This window comes from Cygnus atratus, chromosome 1 (genome assembly GCF_013377495.2).
Source record: "Cygnus atratus isolate AKBS03 ecotype Queensland, Australia chromosome 1, CAtr_DNAZoo_HiC_assembly, whole genome shotgun sequence".
NCBI classification, from domain to species: domain Eukaryota; kingdom Metazoa; phylum Chordata; class Aves; order Anseriformes; family Anatidae; genus Cygnus; species Cygnus atratus.
Window position 1 is genome coordinate 119,496,835 of NC_066362.1, and position 23,465 is coordinate 119,520,299.

At 43.6% G+C, this 23,465-nt stretch overlaps 1 protein-coding gene across 1 annotated transcript in view; it reads right to left on the minus strand.

The window, feature by feature from the left end:
• Window positions 1–16,519, minus strand: part of LANCL3 (LanC like family member 3) — a 37,282-nt gene extending 20,763 nt beyond the window's left edge. Inside the window, exon 1 of the mRNA XM_035542306.2 lies at window positions 15,963–16,519. Coding sequence (XP_035398199.1) covers window positions 15,963–16,496 — 534 coding nt within the window. The 5' untranslated portion in view covers window positions 16,497–16,519. The remainder of the gene's footprint in view (window positions 1–15,962) is intronic.
• Between the last annotated feature and the right edge of the window lie 6,946 nt (window positions 16,520–23,465).

Below are 23,465 nucleotides of genomic sequence, written 5' to 3' on the forward strand. Positions count from 1 at the left end.
TAATAAAACCACCGGGCAGGCTCACAGTTTATTGACAACGATAATAATTTTGCCTAAGGCAGCCTTTAAAGACTGAGACTACAGGAATACGGCTTACTTGACAGAGTAAAATGCTGACCTTGCTGGCAGAAGGTGAATAGAGAAACCCAACAGATAGAGCTGAGCAAACACCTAGCGCTTCAAGGATTTGATCCTACTCTCCTTTTCGGCAGTTTGGAGGGAAGTTACTAGGCAGATGCTTTCTTGTTCACTGCTCTACACCAATGTAGAGCGCGTGACTTACATGCAATAAGAAATAGTTATCTTTTCGACACTTTTTCTTCAATTCAAGGCTGTGTACCATCTATGCCTCTATTGACTAAAGCTGCATGTACGAACAGCAGCTCTTGCTGGAACTCCTGGAAAAGCTTTACTTTGTGTCAAATATACTCAAGGAGATTGTCCCCTGTGACAGGCAGGACACTGTATCTTTTCCCTTACCTAAATGAAAGAAGGTTCAGAATTTCTGCTTAGGCATGAGTCACCACCCCACTGGAGCTAGAATTCCAAGAAATGGTTTGCATTTTCTGTTGAGGCAGAGACTTACACGCTTGCTGTAAAGCTACTGCAAATACTTTGTTTAAGGAACTAAAAACCTAGCAGTAAAATGAAAGATTGCAGCTTCTATACCCAGCATCAAAATGTATACCTATACTGGACATTACACCTACCTGATCTCATTCACTGTTCAGTTCAGCAACAGGAATTTATTTGCCATTTGACCTGTTACGTTAAGTCTTGGTTTGCAGATGCAGCTATGATTGTAGTGCACAGGTCAAATTTCCACTATTTTCCAGGGGGAAATTTTTTCTGTAGGACTATAAGATTGGGTCTGGAGTATACATGTCTAAAACATTTTATCACTTTTCAACTAATCAAATATTACAAGTAAGCAACTGCACATCCAGTTATTTATGAAGCATGCTGCTGGATATTACAAATTATTTGTTCCTCCTTTTTTCTTTTTTGTCTTCCTCAGTGTTTTGTTTAGCTTTGTTTACATGGTTGCAACTCACAAAAAATGCTGGGTACATTTGAAACATGGGAAGATGGAGACTTCATACTATAAATTATTATGCAGCCTAATGTTTTTTTCTCTTTATGTTAAAGGCACCGAATTCCTCACCTTTCATCTTCATATAGTCCTCTTACCTTCCCCAGTGAACAATTCCTCATCTACCTCCAACGCCTTTAGGCTTGCTTTCCAAATGTTTGGATCCCCTCCTTCTATACAAGTGAACATACTTCATGCACAGGCTTAGTGAACGGAAAAAGAAACAGATAGGCCTCCTCAACTTCTCATGGTAATTTCAACTTCATGGTAATTTCATGTAATTTCATGTAATTTCATGGTAACTCATGGTAATTTCAACTTCTTCCCCCCCCTCCCCCCCCCCCCCCCGAAAAAAAAAATCATGGGAGAGGCTAGTAGCTCAGACAACAGAGCTACTAAAGCAGAGCACTCCATTTCATACTCTTCTGCCCCAACCAAAACACTAATTATTTTGCTCCCGACTCACAACCAATAGCGCTCTTTGCTAATGAATTCTGCTACAGATGGTAGCATTTGGCAAACCACCCATAGAAGAAGACTTTATGGCTTGTTACTGTGCTAAATTTACAGAGGTGATCTACAGAAGCCCAAGAGAGCACAATAATATTTTTTTCATCTGTTTCAAATTAAGGTTCAAGAAAGAGAACACGGTTGCAGCCACAGTTAAAGGCTCCCAACTGCAATGCTTTCAATTTTATTTTATTTTTCATTTACAACAAATGAAAGCTTGGTTTTACATATTAAGATGCTACGTATGGATGCACGAAACGCCATGATAGTGGCTGCATAATACCTGCACAGTGGTAACAGTTTAATACCTTAGCGGAGTCCTTGACCTAAAAATTCTTACAGTCACGGAAGAGTAGGTCTGAAGCTATATGTGACAGTTTCCATAGTGCTGTGAACTGCTTGGTGAAAATCTCTCCTAAATGTACTGCATCACTGTAAAAAGCAAACAAAAACTGTTAGGATGCATGAGAGTAATACCGAAATAGTTATTAAAAAGGTACTTTATCAGCCACAGCTCTGTTCTTTCTCCTGGTATTTTTCCATGTCTGTTCTCTCACTATCAAAAATATACGTATATATATCAAGCAGAAACATATTTTAGAGACAAGTAAGAGATTCTCCTAAGAAGTGAAGCTCAAAAGGCTGCAGTTCATTTTCTGGACAGGACGTAATTAATGTGATAAAGAACACAAGAAGTTATTTTATCTTGCAGCATAAGAAAAAAATTATAGCTTACGAAAACCAGCAAATTAAAAGACAAAATATTTCTCTGTTCCCCTAAGATTCAAATAAGCTAGGGAATTTATTCCTGCCAAATTTAGCTGAGTCCACGTGCACTGTGGAGTTTTAACAAACTCGCTGAATTGCTCTGTAACTAAGGGGATAATTTTTTTTAACAGATTTGTAGGTTATCTGCAAGGAGTGCCCCACCACTCTGACTGAATTAAATGACAGTTCTTTGGAATATTGTTTAAATAATTATTTTATCACTTTTCAGATAATGCAATCTCACATTGTAAGAACATTTAGGCCTGATAACTGTTACAGGGCTAGTTCACAGAATCAACTCTCAGAACTCAACACAACAATGTTAAAAGAAAGGTAAACCCTTGTGCTTCGGAGGATAACACCATTTCTGGAAAAATGCAGGTTAGTAATGTTACAGGCAACATATTTCAAAATTGCCTTCCACAGTGATTTGTTCATCTACTCTGAGCCACCTAGTACTGGTACAAGACATCAAACCAGATGGATCACTAGAAAAAAATCCTGAGGAGGAAAAAAACGTTTGTGTACTCCCATGAAAATGTTGCCAGCTCCTCACTGCAAGCAAGAGGAAGCATTTGACTGTTTGGACAATGTCCATGTTGTGCTGTATGTAACACAGTTTGCAAACTGTTGCTCAAAGCTCTTCTGCAATTAGTGTGCCTCTGCCATGCAGGAACAGTTTCTCTTTCTCTCTGCGCTTACACTTTGGGTGACTGGGACACAGAATTTGGAAGCTGGAGTTCTGGGCATTTCCCTCCAGGCACTGCCCTAAAGAACATCTGATTACTTTAGATAAGTAATTTCAATCAGAGCTGCAATAAGGGATACTTGCTCTAGCAATCAGCACACTCAGCTTAGAGGTGTCAGCTTCAATTCGTGCACCATGTCAGAAAAAGAAGGGATGTGAATTTGAAGTTAGTGATGAAATCTCAAGGTTATTCTGTATAGGAAGGAAGAGACTCTAGCCTCCACTCAGACTGTGATTTGCTGAGTCCAATTTGGTCTTAAAACCTGTACGGGTGACCAGAGGTGATTGCATCCTGCCCTTGCTAGTGGGAGAAGGTAAGATGCTTAGTTTGCTTTTACCCCACACCAGGCCGGACCCTACCCGGGTTTCTGTGAGAAGAGCACCTCCTGCACACTGGGAGACACTGCAACGAGGAGACAGAAGCTAGGTGGGATGTGTGCCCCAGCGGCTGTTCAGGGCTGCAGCCCAACAGCCTCCTTTGGAGGATGTAGAGGGGAGTTACAGCAGGTGAGACTGAGTGTACAAAGCCACTGCTGTGCGAGGGCAACTGAAAGCTGTTGCATTAACACCACGGAGAAAAGAGAGCAGTACAAACCCGTACTAGAGCTGCACGGACTGTCAGCGATGCAGTGGCTCATAAATTCTGTCAGGGCTGAAGTGCCCCTCAGCGCAGCACTTGGGATTTGCATGCCTATCAAAAGCTGCCCAGGAGAGTTTAAGCACGTAAACTGGGTGCTTTGCACATTTAAGCACGTCCAACCTTAGTCAGCAGCAGGGGAAAGTTCTGACTACAAAACTTTTGGGTCTTAGCATCCAGAGCGGGTTTTAGGCAATGGGAAGACCCGAAGAATCACAAGGAGCAAATCCATAATGTCCCTGTTGGGTGGTACACCTGCGTGGGCAGTCCAAAATTTCACTGGCCGCCCTGATGCCATACTGTGTTCACCTCTGTTAGGACTGGTTATGACTTTTCACTTATATTAGTTGTTCATTCCCACACAGAATAAATACAAAGAAATGTGATACTGATTTACATTAAAGTGCTACCCAGTTGCATCCAGACATACAAGCGGTGATGCGACAGACGTGCAGACAGTATGCCAACACAACCACTTCAACTGAGTACACGAGTAACTCAAGCCCTGTCATGTTCAGCTTACTTGAATCTCAGTTTCTTCCTAGCTGAGAGGATAAGTATTACAGATAATTCTCCCCAGATACATGCACTTGTACTGCTAAAAATAAACCTTCTTTTAGCTCATTTTTTAAATCTCTTGAACTGTTTTCATACCTTCCCTCTTCCTGCATACAGTATTTGGCACTTCTCTCAGTTTAGAAGCCAAAGCAATTCTTATCCGGTAAGCTGCCTCTTCTGGATCATTAATGAAGATAATACATAAGGCTGGTTCCCAGATCAGCCTTTTATTAGCATTTATGATTAGCTTTGCTTGTGGTCTTTCAGCCAACTCCACATTTTCAATGTCCCCATCCAAGTCAGCATACATTAAGTTTTCAAGGAAGATTATATTTGACACTGTATCAAAACCTTTATTCAAATGCAAACAGGGTATTGGCTACTGCTCTTTCATCAGCCACTAATTTCATAATTCTGTTATTTACAACAAGAGATCTTGTTTGTCTCACAAGACCTCTTTATTCTTCTGAGTCATGTTGCTTTACATGCGTAGTCCTGTTATGTAGATATTTATGAGGCATGCGACATCTAGAAGTATGTCTAAATATTTGCTGTTGAGGAACAACACTGCTACCTGCAAAATTAGTTAAATGAGTTAAACCACACAATAGGATAATTCACAGGCTAATTGAAGCATAAATGGATCGCTTCAAAGAAGCATCAGCACTGCTTTCAAGCAAAGGTAATTCTAGAGAGCTCCACGCTGGCCTCACGCCACTTTTACTTTCTGTGATGATCTGCAATTTGTGCCATGCCAGTAAGCCGCTGAGTAGAAGTATTAGCTGCAACTACAAGAAGAATGCTGACAATGTAATGGAGGAAAACCAGATGAAGGTGATAAAGTCCTCTGACTCATCTGAATTTTGCCCCGCTCTCAGACTGCAGGAGCTGACTGAGGTAGTAAAAGTCCTGGTGATCTCTGTGCTGGCTCCCAGATTTTCCTGGGCACATCAACAAGACAGTTCTGAAACAAAAGACAGTGGCCTAAGAGCTTCCAGTGGCATTGCCTTGCAATATACCCACAAATCCAAATGCAATTCAGGCCATACATCAGATACAGCCAACCACTTCTAATTCAATACTGCTACGCTTGAAGGGCAGAGTGAGGGTCATGGGATTACTCTGAGGAAGTGTGGAATACCATGCTCTTCAAAAACATAACTAAGTTGGGAAGTAATGAGATCACCATCTGCACTTTTCTCCTTGTTAAAAGATTGCCATTTGATACTGTAATAAAATTAGGAAATGCCACCAATTTTCCCTTTGTGCAACTTCTTCTCCGTTGTGACTGTATGTACTGCACACTCTGGGAGTACGACTCTGCTGTGCCAGAAGACGTGGACGTGGTTCAAACTTCACCAGGAAAAGAGGATGAGGAACAGCAGCCACAAGGCAAACCATCCCACCGCCAACAATAATTAACAAGCATTCCCTGCACTTAGCCGTTACCTTGCATTTGAAGGTCTCAAAGCACTGTATAATTAACTAACGGGAGCCACTGTTACCTCATGCCACAGGCTACATTGTGTGACTGCTGCCCTGGGAGCACTCAGTGCCACGCTTCTCTGCCACTAGATTTGCCGTTTTACATGATTATTCTCTGCAGCTTTATAGAGTAACTGTATGACATGAGAGAGGACGGCCTGGCCAGCTATTTCTGCTCAATTACCTGGAAGAACCGATAATAATTTTGTCAACCTTAATACTTAGCTGCTGGCAGAAGAGTTTGCCTTTCCTTGATACAGCTGAGATTGACAAGGAGGGATGCAACTGGTATTGAAGGCTGTGTGGCACTGTGGGGTGATGAATGGCTCCTTTTGACCTTTTTGGACTTCACGCAGGATCTTCCCTGCTGACAGCTGCAGGGGATTGGACATGACTGAAGAAACTGCAAAGCTTTGCCCATTGAAGTCCATAGAGGAAGTCTGAGGAGGTGCAATAGCGCTGAGAACCGGGTAGTGGGGAAAGAGGCAAAGGGAGCAGGAGTGACTGCAATTTATATTTAACATCGAATTTTTCTGGCCTTCCACGGGTGCTGTCCACATACTAACTCAGGGACTGTTTAGCCTAGAGAGGCTCAAGGGAGATCTTATCAATGGGTGTAAACACCTGAGAGGAGGCAGTAGGTAAGGCAGAGCCAGGCTCTTCTCAGTGGCACCCAGTGGCAGAAAGTTCTGCCAAAATATAAGAGAAAGCTTTTCTGCTGTGAGGGTGGTCAAACACAGGAACAGGTTGCCCAGAGAGGCTGTGGGGTCTCCCATCTCTGGAGATCTTCAAAATCCAGCTGGACACAGCCCTAAGCAACCTGCTCTGAGCATGGGGTTGGACCAGAACATCTTCAGAGGCACCTTCCAGTCTTGGCCATGCCTTTGAGCCAAATTCAAATGTAACTAAATGCATGTCATTACGCTGTTCAGCCAGTTGTGGGGATTTTACTCCTCCGGAGATCTTCAGATTCAACTCTGAGTTGAATCGTCTTACCTGCGTTGTTTTTTGTTAACATTTACCTCACAATATTTGTTTACCAAAATAAGCTAACGGTTCTGTAGTTCTTAGAGAACAAAATCAAAATATGAATGCATTCCTACTATGACTCTACGTTTTGTCTTCTGGATTTGTACAAGTACATAAGCATTATTCCCAGACATTTTTGCTGGCATTATCAAAAACATCTATGTATGAGAACAGCAGCCTGGCATAAGCACGCTCATGATTGATTCAGCTCTGCAAGACCGAGAACAAACAAATCAATATTTACTTAAAGGGTCTGAAGAAGTTTGTTTTGCTGTTCTAGTGCAAAGAATTTTCACTGGGTTCATATCTGACTATCTTATTTCTGATCAGATTTAAACAGGTACACGTGAAATGTGTATCTTGGGGACCACTGCTATTATAAATGTAATTTTGACTAATCTATCTCTGGTTTAGCCTGAGAAAACTAAAATAATGAAGTGTAACATTAGCCTTTTCGCAGCTGGCAAATAGGAATACCTAGAGATCCAAAGTGAGCCTTCCAAAGGAATGAAGAACCTAGAGAAAGTGGCAAGCTTCAATACTATGAACATCTGCAGCAAGGGTGATGCTTCCAATCCGACTATAGTATTATTTTACTACAAGACAACCTCTGCTTTTGTTAGAACACATTTCTGGTGAGCCAAAACACCTTTGGTGATGCTGAATGAAGCTATAGGAAACTTTTATCCAAATAAAAGGATAGATTTCCATCGACTCATGCTGCTGGTCAATCCAAGAATACACAAAACAGCCCTCATTGAAGACAAAAGATGCAAGATGATACGGAGCTTTATATCTACACTAGCAACAAAAGGAAATCACAAGAGCAGAGTAAGTTTAAACTCCAGACATTTCTTCATATTTCATTTATTCCTTGATTTCTAATGTGGACTAAATAATGACTTAATATGGGCCTCCCAAATATACTGTCAAAACTATACTTCCAGAAGGAAACCCCATCACTGCCTGGATGTCCCCTGAACTATATTGGTACTTCTAGTGTTACAACATTGAGCAACACATTCCCATTTTTGTTCAGAGAATGAAGGAAAGTAGATTATCTATTTGATATTAATGAAACGAACCCCCTCCAGTTGAAGAAGCTTCTCATTTTGCTTATTACAGCACAACTTCAGTGTTTCGGTGATTCCCTGACTTTACACGACCCCTACCTGCATCGCTTATTCAGAGGTCCTAATGAATACCCATCCACGTAGCAGCGACCTATTAAAAGTCTGCTGGATTATAGCAGGTCATGAGATGGATGTGAGTCAGTGTCATGCTGGTGTGAGATGCAAACACCTTACTGAGCTGCATAAATAGAAACACGACCTGGAAGAAACACAAAGTTAAATCTCTGCTCGGTTAGAAAGAGCTGTGCCAGAACTACGTGTCCAGCTTCTGGCACTCTTCAGGAAAGGCTGGAGGGAGTCTGGCGGAGCACATGGGAATGACTAGAGGTGTAGAAAACATGATGCACGTGGGAAGATTAGGAGGAACAGGATAGTTTGTTTAGAAAAGAAAAGATTAAGGTCAGAAATTGAAACGCTCTTGAAATACATGAAGGGCTGCAGTAAAGAGGAGCAGAATAAACCTTTCTTAGTATTTCTCAATGGAGAGGACAAGGAATATCAGGCTTGATTCACAGCAAGACTTAGATTAAGCATTAGGCTAGACTTTCCAATAAGCAAGGTAACCAGATAGTGCCTCTGACAGCCAGGGCAGACTGCAGAACCTCCACCACTATCAGGTAGTTGGAACAGGTTGGAGAGAGGCTGTCAGAAATGACACAGGCACAGGTAAACCTGCCTGGGCGCCAGGCGACAGCCTAAGCCACCCCTCTAGGTCCCCACCAGTTCTTTGGTTCTGTGTTATCACTGTCAGGATTGAGCAGACAAATTATGCAAAATTGCCAGTACCGAATCTGCAATACCCACCACATTCCACTAAGTTAAGCACTGACTCATCATCAGTGGAGAGCTGCTTAAACGATTTTCCTGTGCTGCTGCTAGCCCCAGGCCCACACACGTCAGGAAGAGCAGCTTCCACTTCCCTGATACCGAAATCTAAATTGGACGAGTATGCTCCCAACTCACCATCCTCAACTACATTACTAACAATTTATTATTCCCCATGAAATAAAAAAAACACTGCACCAGTGAGAGGACAGAAGTATTCTGTGAAGAAAAGAATTAGCCACACAAAATAACCAAATGCCTTGGGCAGCCAGAAGGTGTCTTTATCTAGCACAATTCTTTTTTCCTGGGTCATTCAATGCTGACATCCATTCAGTCTCACTCGTGATACACTGGTCTTCAACGAGAGATATTAAGCCTTTAAAACGAGGAATTCAGGAATGCCAAACTGTGGCAAAAATAGATTTCTGTTTCTGCTCTCACACATCAAAATACACCGATCTGAGAAACACAAAATGACTCAGCAACAGCTTGGACTGCCATTAAGATACTTCTGATCAGGTTTGCCTGGAATGAAATAGCTATTTCAATTATTTTGCCTTCCTACTCCTTGAAAAAAATTAAGCAGCTCACTATCACTTGAAAATAATCCTACAATGTAGATAAGTAATAATTGGTTTTGACTGTATTTAACTGAGCTCTGCCATAACGGAGTGGACACGAGGTTACGCAACATCACACAGTGCTTAATCTCATTCTTGTCAATAGTCAAAGAACTGCACGACAGACACAAGACAGAGGCATCTTGACATAATGCCTGAGCAAAAATGGTGACCTGACTGCATATATTGAATTTTGATTAAAAAAAGGGGCGAGGGGATACTGAACTTAGCTGACAAGACCCCAGTTTTTAACAAACGCCTTACATGATGCTGTGCTAGGATGCTCCTGCAGAAGCAGAGCAGGCCCATGGGACTCAGACGTTTTAATTGCCTCCAGCTCCTTTCTACAGAGCTCCTCTGCTGCTTGGAGGCAAGGCTGAGGGTAGTGGCTTACTGGCTGAGCATCCACAACCACACGACACCTGCTCTGCAATCTTTACATAGGCTGTCAATAGGGTGCTGGGTCCATTTTAAGACTGTCCAGCTGAATTAACAGAGAGAAATTAATTAACAGAGAGAAGAGGGTCTATCGACTTAAAGAAGGAAGGAGAGAAAGGGATGGTTTCTATACCTGAGCCCTGCTAGTTGTGGTGCACAGCTGTGCTGTGATTTATACACAAGTCTAATGTTTTAACAACGTGTATTAAATGACTATCAAGAAACGCAAGGCTTAATTTTATCCCTTAATTTCAGTGCTGTAAAGTGCAGAGGATGATACTTTTTCATCGGTAAGTGTTAGCCTCAAGCTTCTTTCTTCTGTCACTAGAAGCTCGGTCTTTCACTTTTCTACTTCTTTAGTCTGGTAAATAAGGTTTCCTAACAGAATTACTGTTCAGGTTACACAGTAATTTATGGTACTGTGTGCACGTAGTAGGAGAATTTCAGTGTTAGAAGCAAACACAGGAATATCCATGAACATGTTCGTATTTGCTTCCAGGCATCAGGTAGTTACCTCAGTTATTTGTTACAGAAAGAAATTAGGGAATAAGACATAATGTTGTGTTCTGAATTTGCAAGTGCTGAATTAGATGACAGCTATTTCTGTAAGTGTGTGTGCTTATGCAAAGAGAATGCAGTAACAGAAGAGTGACAAGCAAAAACCACGCAGACAAAAAAAGTATGTTTCCTCAACCAACTGTAGTGTTTAGTCCTCAACCCCCTCTATAACCCATTTTCTCCCTGTCCATACTCTTCTGTTGTTTGCTTGTCTTCTAAATTGAGTACATTATCCATCAAAACCACAACAGTTTACCAGATAAACTGTTGTTTGTTTTTTTTTTTTTTACTTTCAGATTTAAATCTCCCCTGCTCCAGGGCCTAAGCTATTTCTTGCGTTTTTTTTCCCCATTCATCTTTGAATTCTACTCCTCTTCAGACTTCTGTTTTTACATTTTGCTAGTATTTTATTTCCTTTGCTTTTTAATATTTTTAATTGACTCTTTTTTCTCCTCTCCATTCAGTTTCTGTGAAATGTCATTGTTTTTCCCCATGCCTCCACTGTTTCTCTGCCTTCCCATACTCCCCCCCACACGCATGTTCCACACACACACTCCTTCTGCTGTGTCATTCAGTGCTGCCTGATGCCTCACTCTTACAGTTAACTGTGGCTCTTGGTCCTTTGTCAGAAGAAAGCCAAAAAAATCTCTATTAGCCTCTGTCATGGAGAAAAACGTAAATGTCAAATATAGCTATCTGTGGAAACACAATTATAATAGTATATATGACATAGGTATAAAATACAACATGAAATTTTGAAAAATATCACACAGCGAGCATGAGAAACTTCTTGAAGACTGCCACCAAACCGACCATACCACACACTTCGAAGACCACCAGCTTCCACCCCAAGCCCTGTGCCTCTGCTGGCCCTGGTTTGCTGATTGAAATGCTCAGGTGGCTCTGGGTGCTTCGGGAGATTCAGCCACTGCGTGTACTCAGCAGACTGGACGCAGCACCTTTTCTATAAAAACGCCCTCTTTCTGATTGCTTTATTTCACTCCTCAGACCCCATTACTCACGCGAGGAGCACATCAGAGGCAGCTCTGCAGAGGGCAAAGACACCGTGCACTCAATACCTCCGCTTCCCACAGGCCAAGGAGAGGTGCTGACAGACTCCAAGGGGTGACCTGAAAGTACTCCATGGCGATGACGAGCATGACGACTGAACTATCAAGGCTTAGAAGTTAACTTTGAAATTTAAGCTTTGTAAACTTTGAAATTTAAAGGAGTTTGAAGGAAGATGGGAAAGTAAGGATCTATTTTTGGATATAAGAAACTCCTCTGGATATGTTTTTTTTTTTATTAAACACAAACATTGTAATGTCAGTATTAAAGCTTAGGTTGCTTTTTCAGCAAAAAAAAGATGATGCTACATTGGGAAACAATTTTCCAACAGCACAAAAAAGTGCAGAGATATCTGACACTGCCTTTGTATAAAATTATTTTTAGCAGACAATGGCAGATTACTACCACTCTTTAGCCATAAGGTTTTGAAATCCGTATTTCTGCAACAGAACATAAAATGTATGTGCACTGTCAAACCTGCATCAATCAAATCTCCAGCCCTGGCAGGATCCCCACCAAAACCTCTTTACTACAGCACTATTTACTGGCAGTTAAACAACGTGCTTGAAATTCAACATTTTAAAACCTAAATTTTCTGCTTTATCTCTACAATTGGATATTCATCTTCCACCACGTTGAGCTGAATTCTGGTGGCCATTATTAAGGCATCCCGATCTCTGAATTTGAAGGCTGCTTAAAATAAAATTCATGTTGCCTTGCTGAAGAGAAACGGAATGGTTCTGAAACGCAGACCCAAACCATTTCAGAATGCTTTCTAAACAAATCCAGGTTTAAATAATTCCCTTTGTTTCACTTTTTACTTTAGAAAACTCCCATTTTCAACTCCCAGTTGAAATTCACCAATTTAAGCAAATTAATGCAAAATGTCTGGTGTGGCTTAGGAAAGCATGGACAGAAAAATGTACATTTTCAAGAAGCTGGCTAGGACCAAAAGCTTTTTTTTTTTTTAAATCTTTACTGGTACCTCATTTAAATCCTCTGTGGCAAAAACTGACATCCTGGCTGTGTAGTGGCCTGTGTAAAATGAAATAATGAAATCAGTAGAGATCCAGCTAGCACCACAGTGTTTAACATTACAAACACCCCATTTCAGATAAACGGGCAAATTCTTCCACAGATGACTTTAAAGGGTATAGAAAGGGAATGAAATCTCACCTCAGAGGACAACCCTTCCATTTCAGGCATGGGTCAGAAAAAAAGCCCAACATGGGAACCTTGAACCTGGGGGTGCACCTCTTCAGTGGGTATTTTGCAGATCTCCCTTTGTAAAACCAATCCATCAAGTGTCTTTCATAAACACTATGTTCAGCATGAATAATCTCACTTTACACTTTAAAAAGTCTTAAAGGAACATGTTCTAGGCAGGATTCAGGAAGCTCCTTCCTCTGATAATTTCTGTATCTTTTTCTAAGAGATGGAAAAAAAAATAGACCAAAAATGTGAAGAGAAGTAACCTACAATAGCGTCGAAGTGCTAGGTAGAAGGAAGAGGCTGAGGAATGAGTAATGTCATCCAGAGACATCTGAGGGGTTGAAAGAAAATAATTTTCATTCTCCCCCAGAAATACACTTGCTGGACCTGTCAGTGCCCAGGCACTGCACGTCATGGCATCTCGTTTGTCTGAAAAAGAACCCGAGGCACCTCTCTGCTACAGATAGGAAGGTTACCCACAGGTGGTGGGTAACCTCTTACGATGCCCGCAATGTCCTGCTCCTCGACTGAAACCACACCATCAGGCGGTGACGCAGTTTTGCCTCCTCGGTCGTACATAACTGCAACACGGCTAGTGGAAGTCAGTCAGGCCCATCAGTTCAGCCAGTTACTGAAAGAAAACCTGAGCTGCGCTAAACGGCCGTAACATCCCAGCAGATGGTGATGCAAGAAGCCGCTTGAACTTCTGTACCTTTTCCCCCGTCATCCGATAGTGACACTGCCGGAGGCACTGCAACTGCCGAGGCACACCATGCTCCATCGGCCATGAAATGGGACAGAAACGTTGCTGAGAAACCACGAGGAGAGGATAAAACACCGTCTGAACAGGGGGCCAAGACCACTATTTTAATGGTCTCTTACTGCTGTTTGCACGAGCAAGCACAGACTGAGTGAGCAGAATTAAAAGCAGAACTGATGGATTTCCCCAAGCATACATAATGAAGCAACACTAGAAACATCAGAAAAAGAGGTACCTGAAGAAGACAAAGCAGAAACAAAATTTCCCCTTAACAGTGAAAACACAGGGGCTAAGGACTGCTCAAGTACATGCACCTTATCTATACCTAGCTTGTACAAATGATATGTTGTTTCTGCAAGAACAACATTTCACCTCTCTCTCTGCGAAGTACTGATTACAACATAATAGAGATTAAAGAAAGGATGAAAACAACCATCCTTCCTAACACACAGTGTCTTCTGCATCAAGAAGGTCAGATCCTCTTAATTCTTGCCTGAGTAATCCTTACTCGTGCAAAAACTCACAATTAATTCATTGGGGAAAAATGCTGTATTAGCCTAGAAGTCTGAAAACCAGCAGAATCCAAATGCCTTCTTCACAGGAGGGCAATGTTATTCAACTGACAGCATCTTTCAGGACAGTCTTAACTTTCTTAAGAATATGTGAAGCCTTAAAACGCTGAGACTGTTTAGCAAGGACCAAAACATCAGGGCACAGCAGCTGAGCTAAATTAGTATTTACTGAAATAAAGCAGTCCCCTTCCTGCCCTGCCCGGAAAAGACAAACACCAAACCCACAACAGTAATTGTAAAATTTCCTCAAAAAGCCTTTCTTCAAGGGCAATTGATTTTTCATATGTAGGTTACAATTTGACTTATTCAGAGGAATAAATACCCATATGGGCAGCAGTGGCCAAATTTCAATGTGAATGGATTTCACTTTGTGCTGGAAATGTTTGCGCAGCAGCATCAGGAGAAGAACGTGGGCCACAAGAAAACATGCTGCAATGAGCCATGTGAGACTGTGCACAATCAAATTACAGGAGGTAGCATTTTCCAGCAGTTAGAATCACAAGGCATCGCTTCTATTCTGGGATGTACCTGGCCTTCTGTTTGACCTTGGGTAAAAAAAAAATGCATGCACTCTCTCTGGGCATCCCTCTCCTCATTCGTTAAAAGATGCAGGATCTAGTTTGGCAATGCACTAATTAAAATAACCTTGTATTAGGAAGGGAACTTTTATCAGTGGACACAAATTTTGCTAAAGCATGAGCACACAGACTACAGATCATTATCATCTTGCTCACTTAAGGAGCACAATATTTTAAAAGTTTTAATTTTTATTAAAGTAAAAAATGAAATTGTTTTATTAACACTTACCAGTTTAAATATTTTCATTTATTTCTTTCACTGCACATTTGAAATTACAGTGTGGTGACAGAATAAATAATACTACGGAAGGACATCTAACTTACCGATTAAAACATCTGCAAGGGGACACAGACTACATATTAATGCAACCATGGCAAAAGAGAGCCTCTACGATTGTCCTTAACTCACCTGCCAGAGGGATTCCACAATATGTGCACACCTGTGCTCACCTGTGGGGAAGTTTAACTCTTTCCAGCTGCAAAGTATAATTTTTCAGCAAGCAAGCAAAGAGGGAGAGCTTTCCCCTTCTTTGCATTGCCTGTCAGAACACATCAGGAGGTTGCACCTGCTCTCCCAAGTGCAAGGACTGTTCAGCGATTGCTCTCAGGGGTGCAAAACAAACAGAAGGGGGAAATAAACGAAGCAGTGGGGAAGTAAATTAAGCAGTGGGGTCCAGGGTGCGATCTCATAGAGCTGGTACATCACAGTCCCCCCAGAAACACAGACATAGGTACTGGGACACACTCCCCCAGCGCAAGCTGAACTACAAAGGTGGCCTAGACCTCTGTGAGGAACCATCATCCCCTCAGACTGGTCCTGCCGCATCTACAAAACTTTCCTCTCATCGGAAACGCTGTCGGAATGAAAAGCCTGGACATGTTATGTTTATGAATAACATAACAATTTCTACGTTTATGGTACTTCAGACAGAATCCTGTTGGCATGCTATGTCAATTGCTCAGTGCTGAAATGATTTCTGTTCAAGGTAATCAAAAAATTCAACTGGCTTAGCATGCTTCATGCCTCCTCTGGATATGCCGGAGCCTCCTCGGTCCTCCATTAAATGGATTTCCTCAGACTCCAACTGCCATGACCGGCACTGGATGGGGCAGGCACTGCTTCTCCTTGCAGCATGTATTTACTCCTAACAGCGGCTCGCTCTCCCGGGAGGAAGAAGAGCCAGAAGCAAACCGGGGATTAACAGAGGGAGCACAGATCGGACCTGACACGGGGACAGGACCCCAAACCTAACGAATGCCGCTCAGACACCGCGCCAGCCACCACCCCAGCAGACACCGGACCCGGTGCTGTTGATGATTATTCCAGACCCGGTGCCGTTGATGCCAATGCTCATTCCCCGGGCCCTTACCTCCATGCCCAGCCGCTGCTTCAGCACCAGGGCGGCGCACAGGTACCCGGCGCGGCCGACGAAGAGCTCGTCGGAGCCGCACTCGAGGAAGGAGAGCGGGGCGCACACCTCGCTCAGCTCCCGGAACTTGCCCAGCGGCCGGGCGAAGTCGGGCAGCCCCAGGGCTCGGTAAACCAGCGCGGCCACCGCGTACACGCCGGCGCCGCCCAGCAGGAAGGCGGCCCGGGTGTCGGCCTCGCCGCCGCCCCGCTCCTGGTAGCGCAGGCAGGCGTCCACGACGCGCCGGGCCGCCCGCAGGTAGGCGTCCCGCGACGGGGCGAAGAGCGGGCACTGCGCGACGTGGTACAGCATGTAGGCCACGCCGGCCACCCCGCCGTACAGCCCGCCCTGGCAGCTCCCGAGGGGCGGCAGCTCCCGCAGGATCCGCTCAATGGTGGCCGTCACCAGAGGCACGGCCGCCTCCGCGTCCGGCCCCGCCGCCGCCGCCCCCTGGTAGTCATCGAAGCGGTTGGCGAAGCAGCGCTGGCTCGCCATGCCCCGGCTCTGCGCGGCGGGAGGGCGGCGGGCGGGGAGGCGGTGGCGCGGCAGGGAGGAGCGAGGGAGGCGGCGAGGGGCCGCCGGGGCGGGCGGGACGCGGCCGCCGTGAGGGGCGGTGAGGAGGCATCGACCGCAGCCCCTGCCCGCGGCCCCCTCGGGGAGCCTTGTAGCGGTCCCCGGGCTGAGGGTGTGACCGCTGAGGGGTGGGGGGACCCCCCCGGGAAGAGGGGAAGGCTGGGGGTGTCCCTGACAGGCTGGCACAAGGGAGGCTTTGGCTCCTTTCTGTCATGCGTGAGCCAAGCAGAGCTTGTGAGGAACGGGTCCAGGGCACTGGATGGGTTCCTGGTTAACACAAACAAACAAACCCACCACCAACAAAGGAAAAGCTTGAGGCGGGCGCTAAGAACGACTCCTGTGTGAGGCAAATGCACAGTTGTCACATCTTCCCCTGCGTACGTGAACTGGTGCAGCAGAAGTGAATTTATCATCAAAAATCCTTGACTTCTGGTCAGCTGGCAGACCCTGGCACTTGCTCTGGTAGATGCACCCTCAGTGATTCAGGGCCTCCCCATGGATGCTGGAAAAAGCATCTTGCCAGAGGCTCCAGCCAGTGCTGGCACGGCTTTTAGCAGGACCAAAACCGCTGTCCTCTGGACGCCAAAATATTTTCCTAGAGCTGTGGCTCCGTAGCTCCTTTGCACATAACGCCTTTCTTCTTCCAGTTCCCAGTACACAATAGCAGGACAAATAATGTGGTTTAGCTCAAAGAAACCCATTGCCTCCAGTAGGCTTTGGATTAAGGCACTTAGCAGCAAACGCTTCAAGCACCATGCTGTTGCTGTTGGATTCCTTTGAATTCAACACGTTATGGTCAACGTTTTTTCCTCAGATTAGTTTTTCCCTACATTTCTCAAATGGATAGATGTTACAGTGGGTTATCAGCACATGCTACACATTTAAGCTTTCATTTAAGAAATCAAATTACAGTTGATACAAATCAAAACATTTCTTATAAAGTCATCTCCTTTGCATGCATTTTTGGAAACTGTGATGTGCTGAGTTGTAACAATAGATGACACCATTGGCATAGAAATGTAAGTTAATAAACAGTAAATTAACCAAGATACTTGGTTGTCAGTTTCTGATAGCAAAACTCCTTATACTTCTCTGAAAATGTTCATGGTGCTTCTAGGTTTGTATTGGCCCATTCCACAAGTACTGATATGGACAGACTTTTGCCCATTCCACAAGTATACATATTTGCAATATGTCCAGCCTTGAGTGTCCAGGCTTAACAAATGATCTTGTAAGTGAAATTTTGGAAGTTTTGTTTTTTCATTCTGACACATTTTTTTTCCCCACATTTTGAGGATGCTTGTTTCATATTTTTAGTGTTATCATTCACATTTAAAGGGCTGATACGTTCCTGCAAGCTTTTTGGGAGGGAAGCATGTCGGATGAGGTCCTCCCATTGATGGTAAAGGAATCCCTTTGCTGGAGGTGCTTGTCTACCTGCACTGAAAGAAACCAAGCGAGTCTCCTTGGCTTAGGTACATCTTTTTGAGAATCTCATCAAGTGGAAATGGATCTTTGCCACTCTCAGCAGCAAAGACTTTAAGAAAAATAAAGACTTCACAGGAAAATCAGTGCATTAGCAATGCTATTCTTAAGGAGGGTCAAGTAAGACTGCTACAATACTTTTAAGAAAGGATTCAGTAATCGCATGCAGAAGAGGAACGTCTTCAGTGCTCTCAAGAGTCTTTTGACAAAGTGAAGAGTGCTTAGACACTGTAGGGCTAGCGGAAGTCATGGAGCAATCAGCAAGAAATGAGAATGACAGTTTCTGCTGTACTTTTTTTGTACAGGAGTATTAAACCACCAAAGGCAACAGAAGAGCTGAAGAAAAATTACAGAAATGCTTCTTCTAGCTGTATACAATTTAAAAAAAATATTGACTAAGTCTTAAATTGCTTGTGTTTTCATGTATGAAAGTTTCATGCTTACAGATAAGATGTATTCTATACCCTTTTCACTCAAACCATGCATAGATACACTCCTGATATGACTGGAAGAGAAGGAGGGATCATAGAATCACAGAATCATTAAGGTTGGAAAAGCCCTCCAAGATCATCAGGTCCAACCATCCCCCTACCACCAATGTCACCCACTAAACCATGTCCCTAAGCACCACGTCCAACCTTTCCTTGAACACCGCAGGGATGGTTACTCCACTACCGCCCCGGGCAACCCATCCCAATGCCTGACTTCTCTTTCTGAGAAAAATGTCTCCTAATTTCCAATCTGAACCTCCCATGGCACAACTTGAGGCCATTCCCTCTAGTTCTATCTCTAGTTACCTGTGAGAAGAGGCCAACAACCTCCAGCTCCCAACCACTTCCTTTCAGGTAGCTGGAGAGAGCAATAAGGTCTCCCCTGAGCCTCCTCATGTGTCTCTCATCAGATCATAGCCTGAGGTGTGCCCTCTGTGGTCCCAGAGGAATTGTTGGCCTATGGTGTGTGGCTTCAGCTTGAGAAAAAAGTGAATTTCCTCTCTTTCACCCCTCTGCACTAGTTTGTGCCCCCTAGGCATGCTATGCTTCTGGAAGCCACAGAGCTGGAGACAAGCTGCAGGTTATACTAGGAAAGGGTGTGACACAGGTGGGGTGGGTGGAGGTAATGGGGGAGGAGGGACTGGAAGCCTCAAAGCTGTTCTTCCATCTGAATAAATCTGTCCTTACAGAACGCATATTCTGGGTATGTGTTTGTTGCATGTTGATAAAATGTAGAATGATGGAATAACTGCGGTTATTCCATGGTTGGGAGGGACCTCAGGGGGTCATCTAGCCCAAACCCTGCTCCAAGTAGGGCTGACTACTTGTTGGTGTAGTTGTTCCTGCATGCTTGTTTGCTTCCACGTGCTTATTTACATATTCCTTTAGGGAATCAGCGCCATCTGATATCTCTGACAGAGCACAGTTGTGTGTCCTCTGTTGTAGTGTTGGGACTGGAGGCACTTCCTAACAAGTGTCTTAAAGGGTAGTCTGTCATTTGTCTTACGTGCTTTTTTACTGATGTATCAATTTAGTGAGCCTTCAGGGTTTTTGCATACCCACATGGTTGCCAGTTTTGTTCCTACACTGTATTCCACCTCTCTCCTGAGCTAGAGGTGAAACATCAGGCTCACATACCCAGGCTGAGCTCCAGCAACAGATGTGTGATTAGTGGTGTGAACTGCCATGTAGCTTACATGAACAGGGTTGTGCTAGGGGCTGTTCAGGCTGGTTTGAGCACACCGGCTCTTAAATTCAACGCTAGTTGAATTCCCAAACTACGTATGGAAATCAGCCATCAGTACCCCGTACTGCCCAGTGCTGCTGTTCCCTCTCAGGAGAGCTTTGCCACTGCAGGTCACATTTGCAGCTAGCTCCTCTCCCTGCCTGCTCAGGCTTTGTCCTGAGTATCCACACTCCTATTGAGTGGCTCTGGGGTTTACAGGACCACCTCTGACCCTGCCCTGCAATCAGCGCATGGTTGATAGGCAGCTGGTTTTGAGCATTTGACAGAAGTGGGTGAATTAGGCAGAGCTGTTTCATGTCCCCATTAGAAAAGAAGTACCCATTTTCCCCATATGCCCTTTGTCTACCTTCCCTGCCATGGGTTCCTGAAGAGTGAAATGCCACTGCGCACTGCAGAGACCATGCTAGCAGCCAACACACAGAGAAGTCTGAGCAGGGGTGACAGTCACACAGCAGGGGCAGTCCCAGGGGCTTCACACCATTGTCATTCACCCGCCACATCCTTGTCCTGGCCGTCTCTGGCTGCTCAGAGACTTACACTTATGGTTTCTTACCGTAAGTATTTTTTCATTTCTCAGGTTGGGCTGCCCTGTACTATATGGACTCTGCTCACCAGCCGCACAAAAGCTTTTGAATTTTCATTCCTTGACAATAATTGACAGTGATGTGTGAACCTATTTTGAAAATGAAGTACTTCTTGGCATCACACAGTGGAAGCTCTTTTCCTAAGCCAGCCTTTTACTCTGTTACTTGTGTGTGGTCGATAATACAAACACGGTTGCTGCATGACAGAAGTGATGTTTTAGTGCACGTATAATGCCATTTCATCACAAGGGAAGTTGTCTATCAGAAGATAAAGCACACCATTTCACAGAGATTATGTTAAATACTGTGTCAAATATTTATATTATCCCACATCATTTGAATTCCAGTGGGATTACAATGACTGCTCTTGTGCTTTTATGCAACAGACCTACATTCTGGGACTTGCATGTATTTGTTGTTAAACAAGCCGGGCTATGAACAGTGAAACTAATAAGATCTGGCATCTTACTGGTTTGTTTTCTGCTTTTCATAGTGGCCATCTTACTCCCAGGCCTGTCCTCTGTCGGCATTTCTCACCGTGGTCTCTGCATCCCAGCCAGGCTGTTCCCATTTGGTTGGTGCGTGGAGTTGAGTTATAGCTGGCCCACGCAAGCAAGGGGCTGTATTGAATTGCTTCTTGCTCCAAGGGGGCACTAAATTTCTGTACACAGCTCAGTTTCATGAAGCTTAGGAATTTAATAGGAATTGAATTTCTTTGAGGCTCTGTCTTTATTACCAATTTTGGTTGAAATTGGCCAACAGGTGCAAAATTACGGGAATAGTGTGAAATGATGAAAAGGTAGATGGACGGTTATGCATGACCGTGTATGCCTTGCTTCCTTTGGAAATGAGGCTAGAGAGGTTTTGTTTGGTTTAGTTTTAGTTTTGGTTTTTGTGTTTTTGTTTTTGTAACAAGATACTGAAAGTGTGGGCAGAGGCACTCATTACTTACAGAATTACTTCTGGTTACAGAATATCACATTATCCCCTTGAAAAGGCAGCCCTACTTTAGAAATGGTATCAGCACAGATAAAAACATAGCTACTGTGATGAAGTCCCTGAAGATTTTTCATTGGGGAAAAGTATTACATTTTTTCAGCACCTCTCTGTATGCTGATTTGCCCATTTATAGACAGGTGAATCACCACACAGTTGTTGTCAAATGCTGAGGCTCTCTGCAGAGCAGGAAGTTTGACATTCTAAGTTTGGGCTTATCTGGCAAAAATCTGTCTTCAAAACAGCATATGCAGACCCCATCCTGAGCCACCCACAGGCATGGTTATTCCTAGCCTTCCTTCCCTTGGCTTGAACCTACTCAAACTGGCAGGATGGTGGAGTTCTTTTCCGCAGATACGTCTCTCACAATCTTCAGTTTCTTTGTCATGCAAATTGCGTCCGATTTTGTATGTTCAAGGTGATTTCTAATGAACCAAGAGTACTTTTGTATGCTTAGAGAACAGTAGTTAATTTGCAGTTCTCTGCATGGCTCCAGCATTAGCCAACACGATAAGGAAGCAAAAAATCCTGCTGTGCACTCCCTTATTGATATTAAAACAAACTAGTTGTTTTTGTCTGACTAATTAGTCTGTCAGTACAACATACATTGTCAATTTAAAATTTCCTTATGTGCATCTATTCTACCACTGATGATAATGTGAGATCCGAGATTTTAATTGTAACATTTTTGTCAGACCTGGAATTTAGAACCATTTCAAAGTACAAGAGCAAAAATCAATACCTGAAATCAAGTAATATTTTTAGCATGAAAGCAGCAAACATTTTTGTCTGTCGTATTTTACTTGAATTTTCTTCTCTGTACATTTTGCTATTCCCTTTGTGCAACCTGATCTCAGTAATTGTTGCGCTGGAAATGTTAGACTTTTATTAACAAATCATGCTTCTGCTTGCCAGAGCAGGGACCTCACCCAGCGGGCCTCATCCTACAGCACCTGCAGGTGATGAAGAAAACTGAGGATGGTAACCGAGCTCATTGCAGCCCCAAGATCAGGCACAGCTGCAAGCACAAATAGTAAAATGTTGGAATTTCAGGCTATATGACCAAATCTGATAAGAAAATGTCCTGGGGTATTGAATACAAGTAATGGTGAAGTTGGTTTTACGTCCTTAAGGAAAGGTAAAGAAACAAGCACCCCTTAACGGTATGCTAGGAAGTTGGATACATGCTGATTCTAATGTGGATAGAAGATTTCTGAGTCCCAAGTCATCAAAAACAGTACAGAATTTGAACATTTTAAAAATTTCCATCTTTGCCACACATACTGACCAGATCTGACATCTCTTAGCTTGATGAATTTGAGAGGCTCAAGTGCCGGGTAATACAACGTGTGTTACAAGATATGTACTTACACATAGAAATACTCTATTATCCAGAAACAAAACTTCTTTTAGGTGTTGCTGGTTTTTGTTTGGTTTTGGTTTTGTTTTCCCTTTTTTTTTTTTTTTTTTTGGTCAAACTAGCAACTTTTCTGCAAAGCTGGGTTTGCAAAAATGAAAACTTTCATATGAGACTTCTAAGAACTTTCTATCCCAGCTATTTTCAGCAGACCCCAAGGAGTAAAGAAGCCTAGGTTAGGGCACATGAAGTCACACAAAATTGCATAGGTCTAACTTTGTGCAAGGGGGAGCAGCCTGGTCTAGGTGCTTTCATGAGTTAGCAGAATACTGACTTCTCTCCATGGGATCCCAATGAGTTATACTTTATGATGGCAGACCTAGAAAAACAAAATAACCTGGCTTAGCATGTATAGTTATTTCCCCCTCAAACAATAAAACAGGTGACTTAATTTAGGACATTGAAAATAAATTAGGTTGATATTCAAGAGAACTCCAGTTACCTTGGAAATTTTCCAGATTGATACATTTCAAAACACAACTCTCAATGTATTCACAGCATGACTGGGTTCATAAGGGAGCTCTGGAGGCCATCCGCTCCAAGCCCTGCCCAAGCAGGGCCACCCAGAGCAGGCTGCCCAGGGCCGTGCCCAGGCGGCTTTTGGAGATCCCCAAGGAGGAGACCCCACCGATCTCTGGGCAGCCTGTGCCAGGGCTCCTCACCCGCACAGCA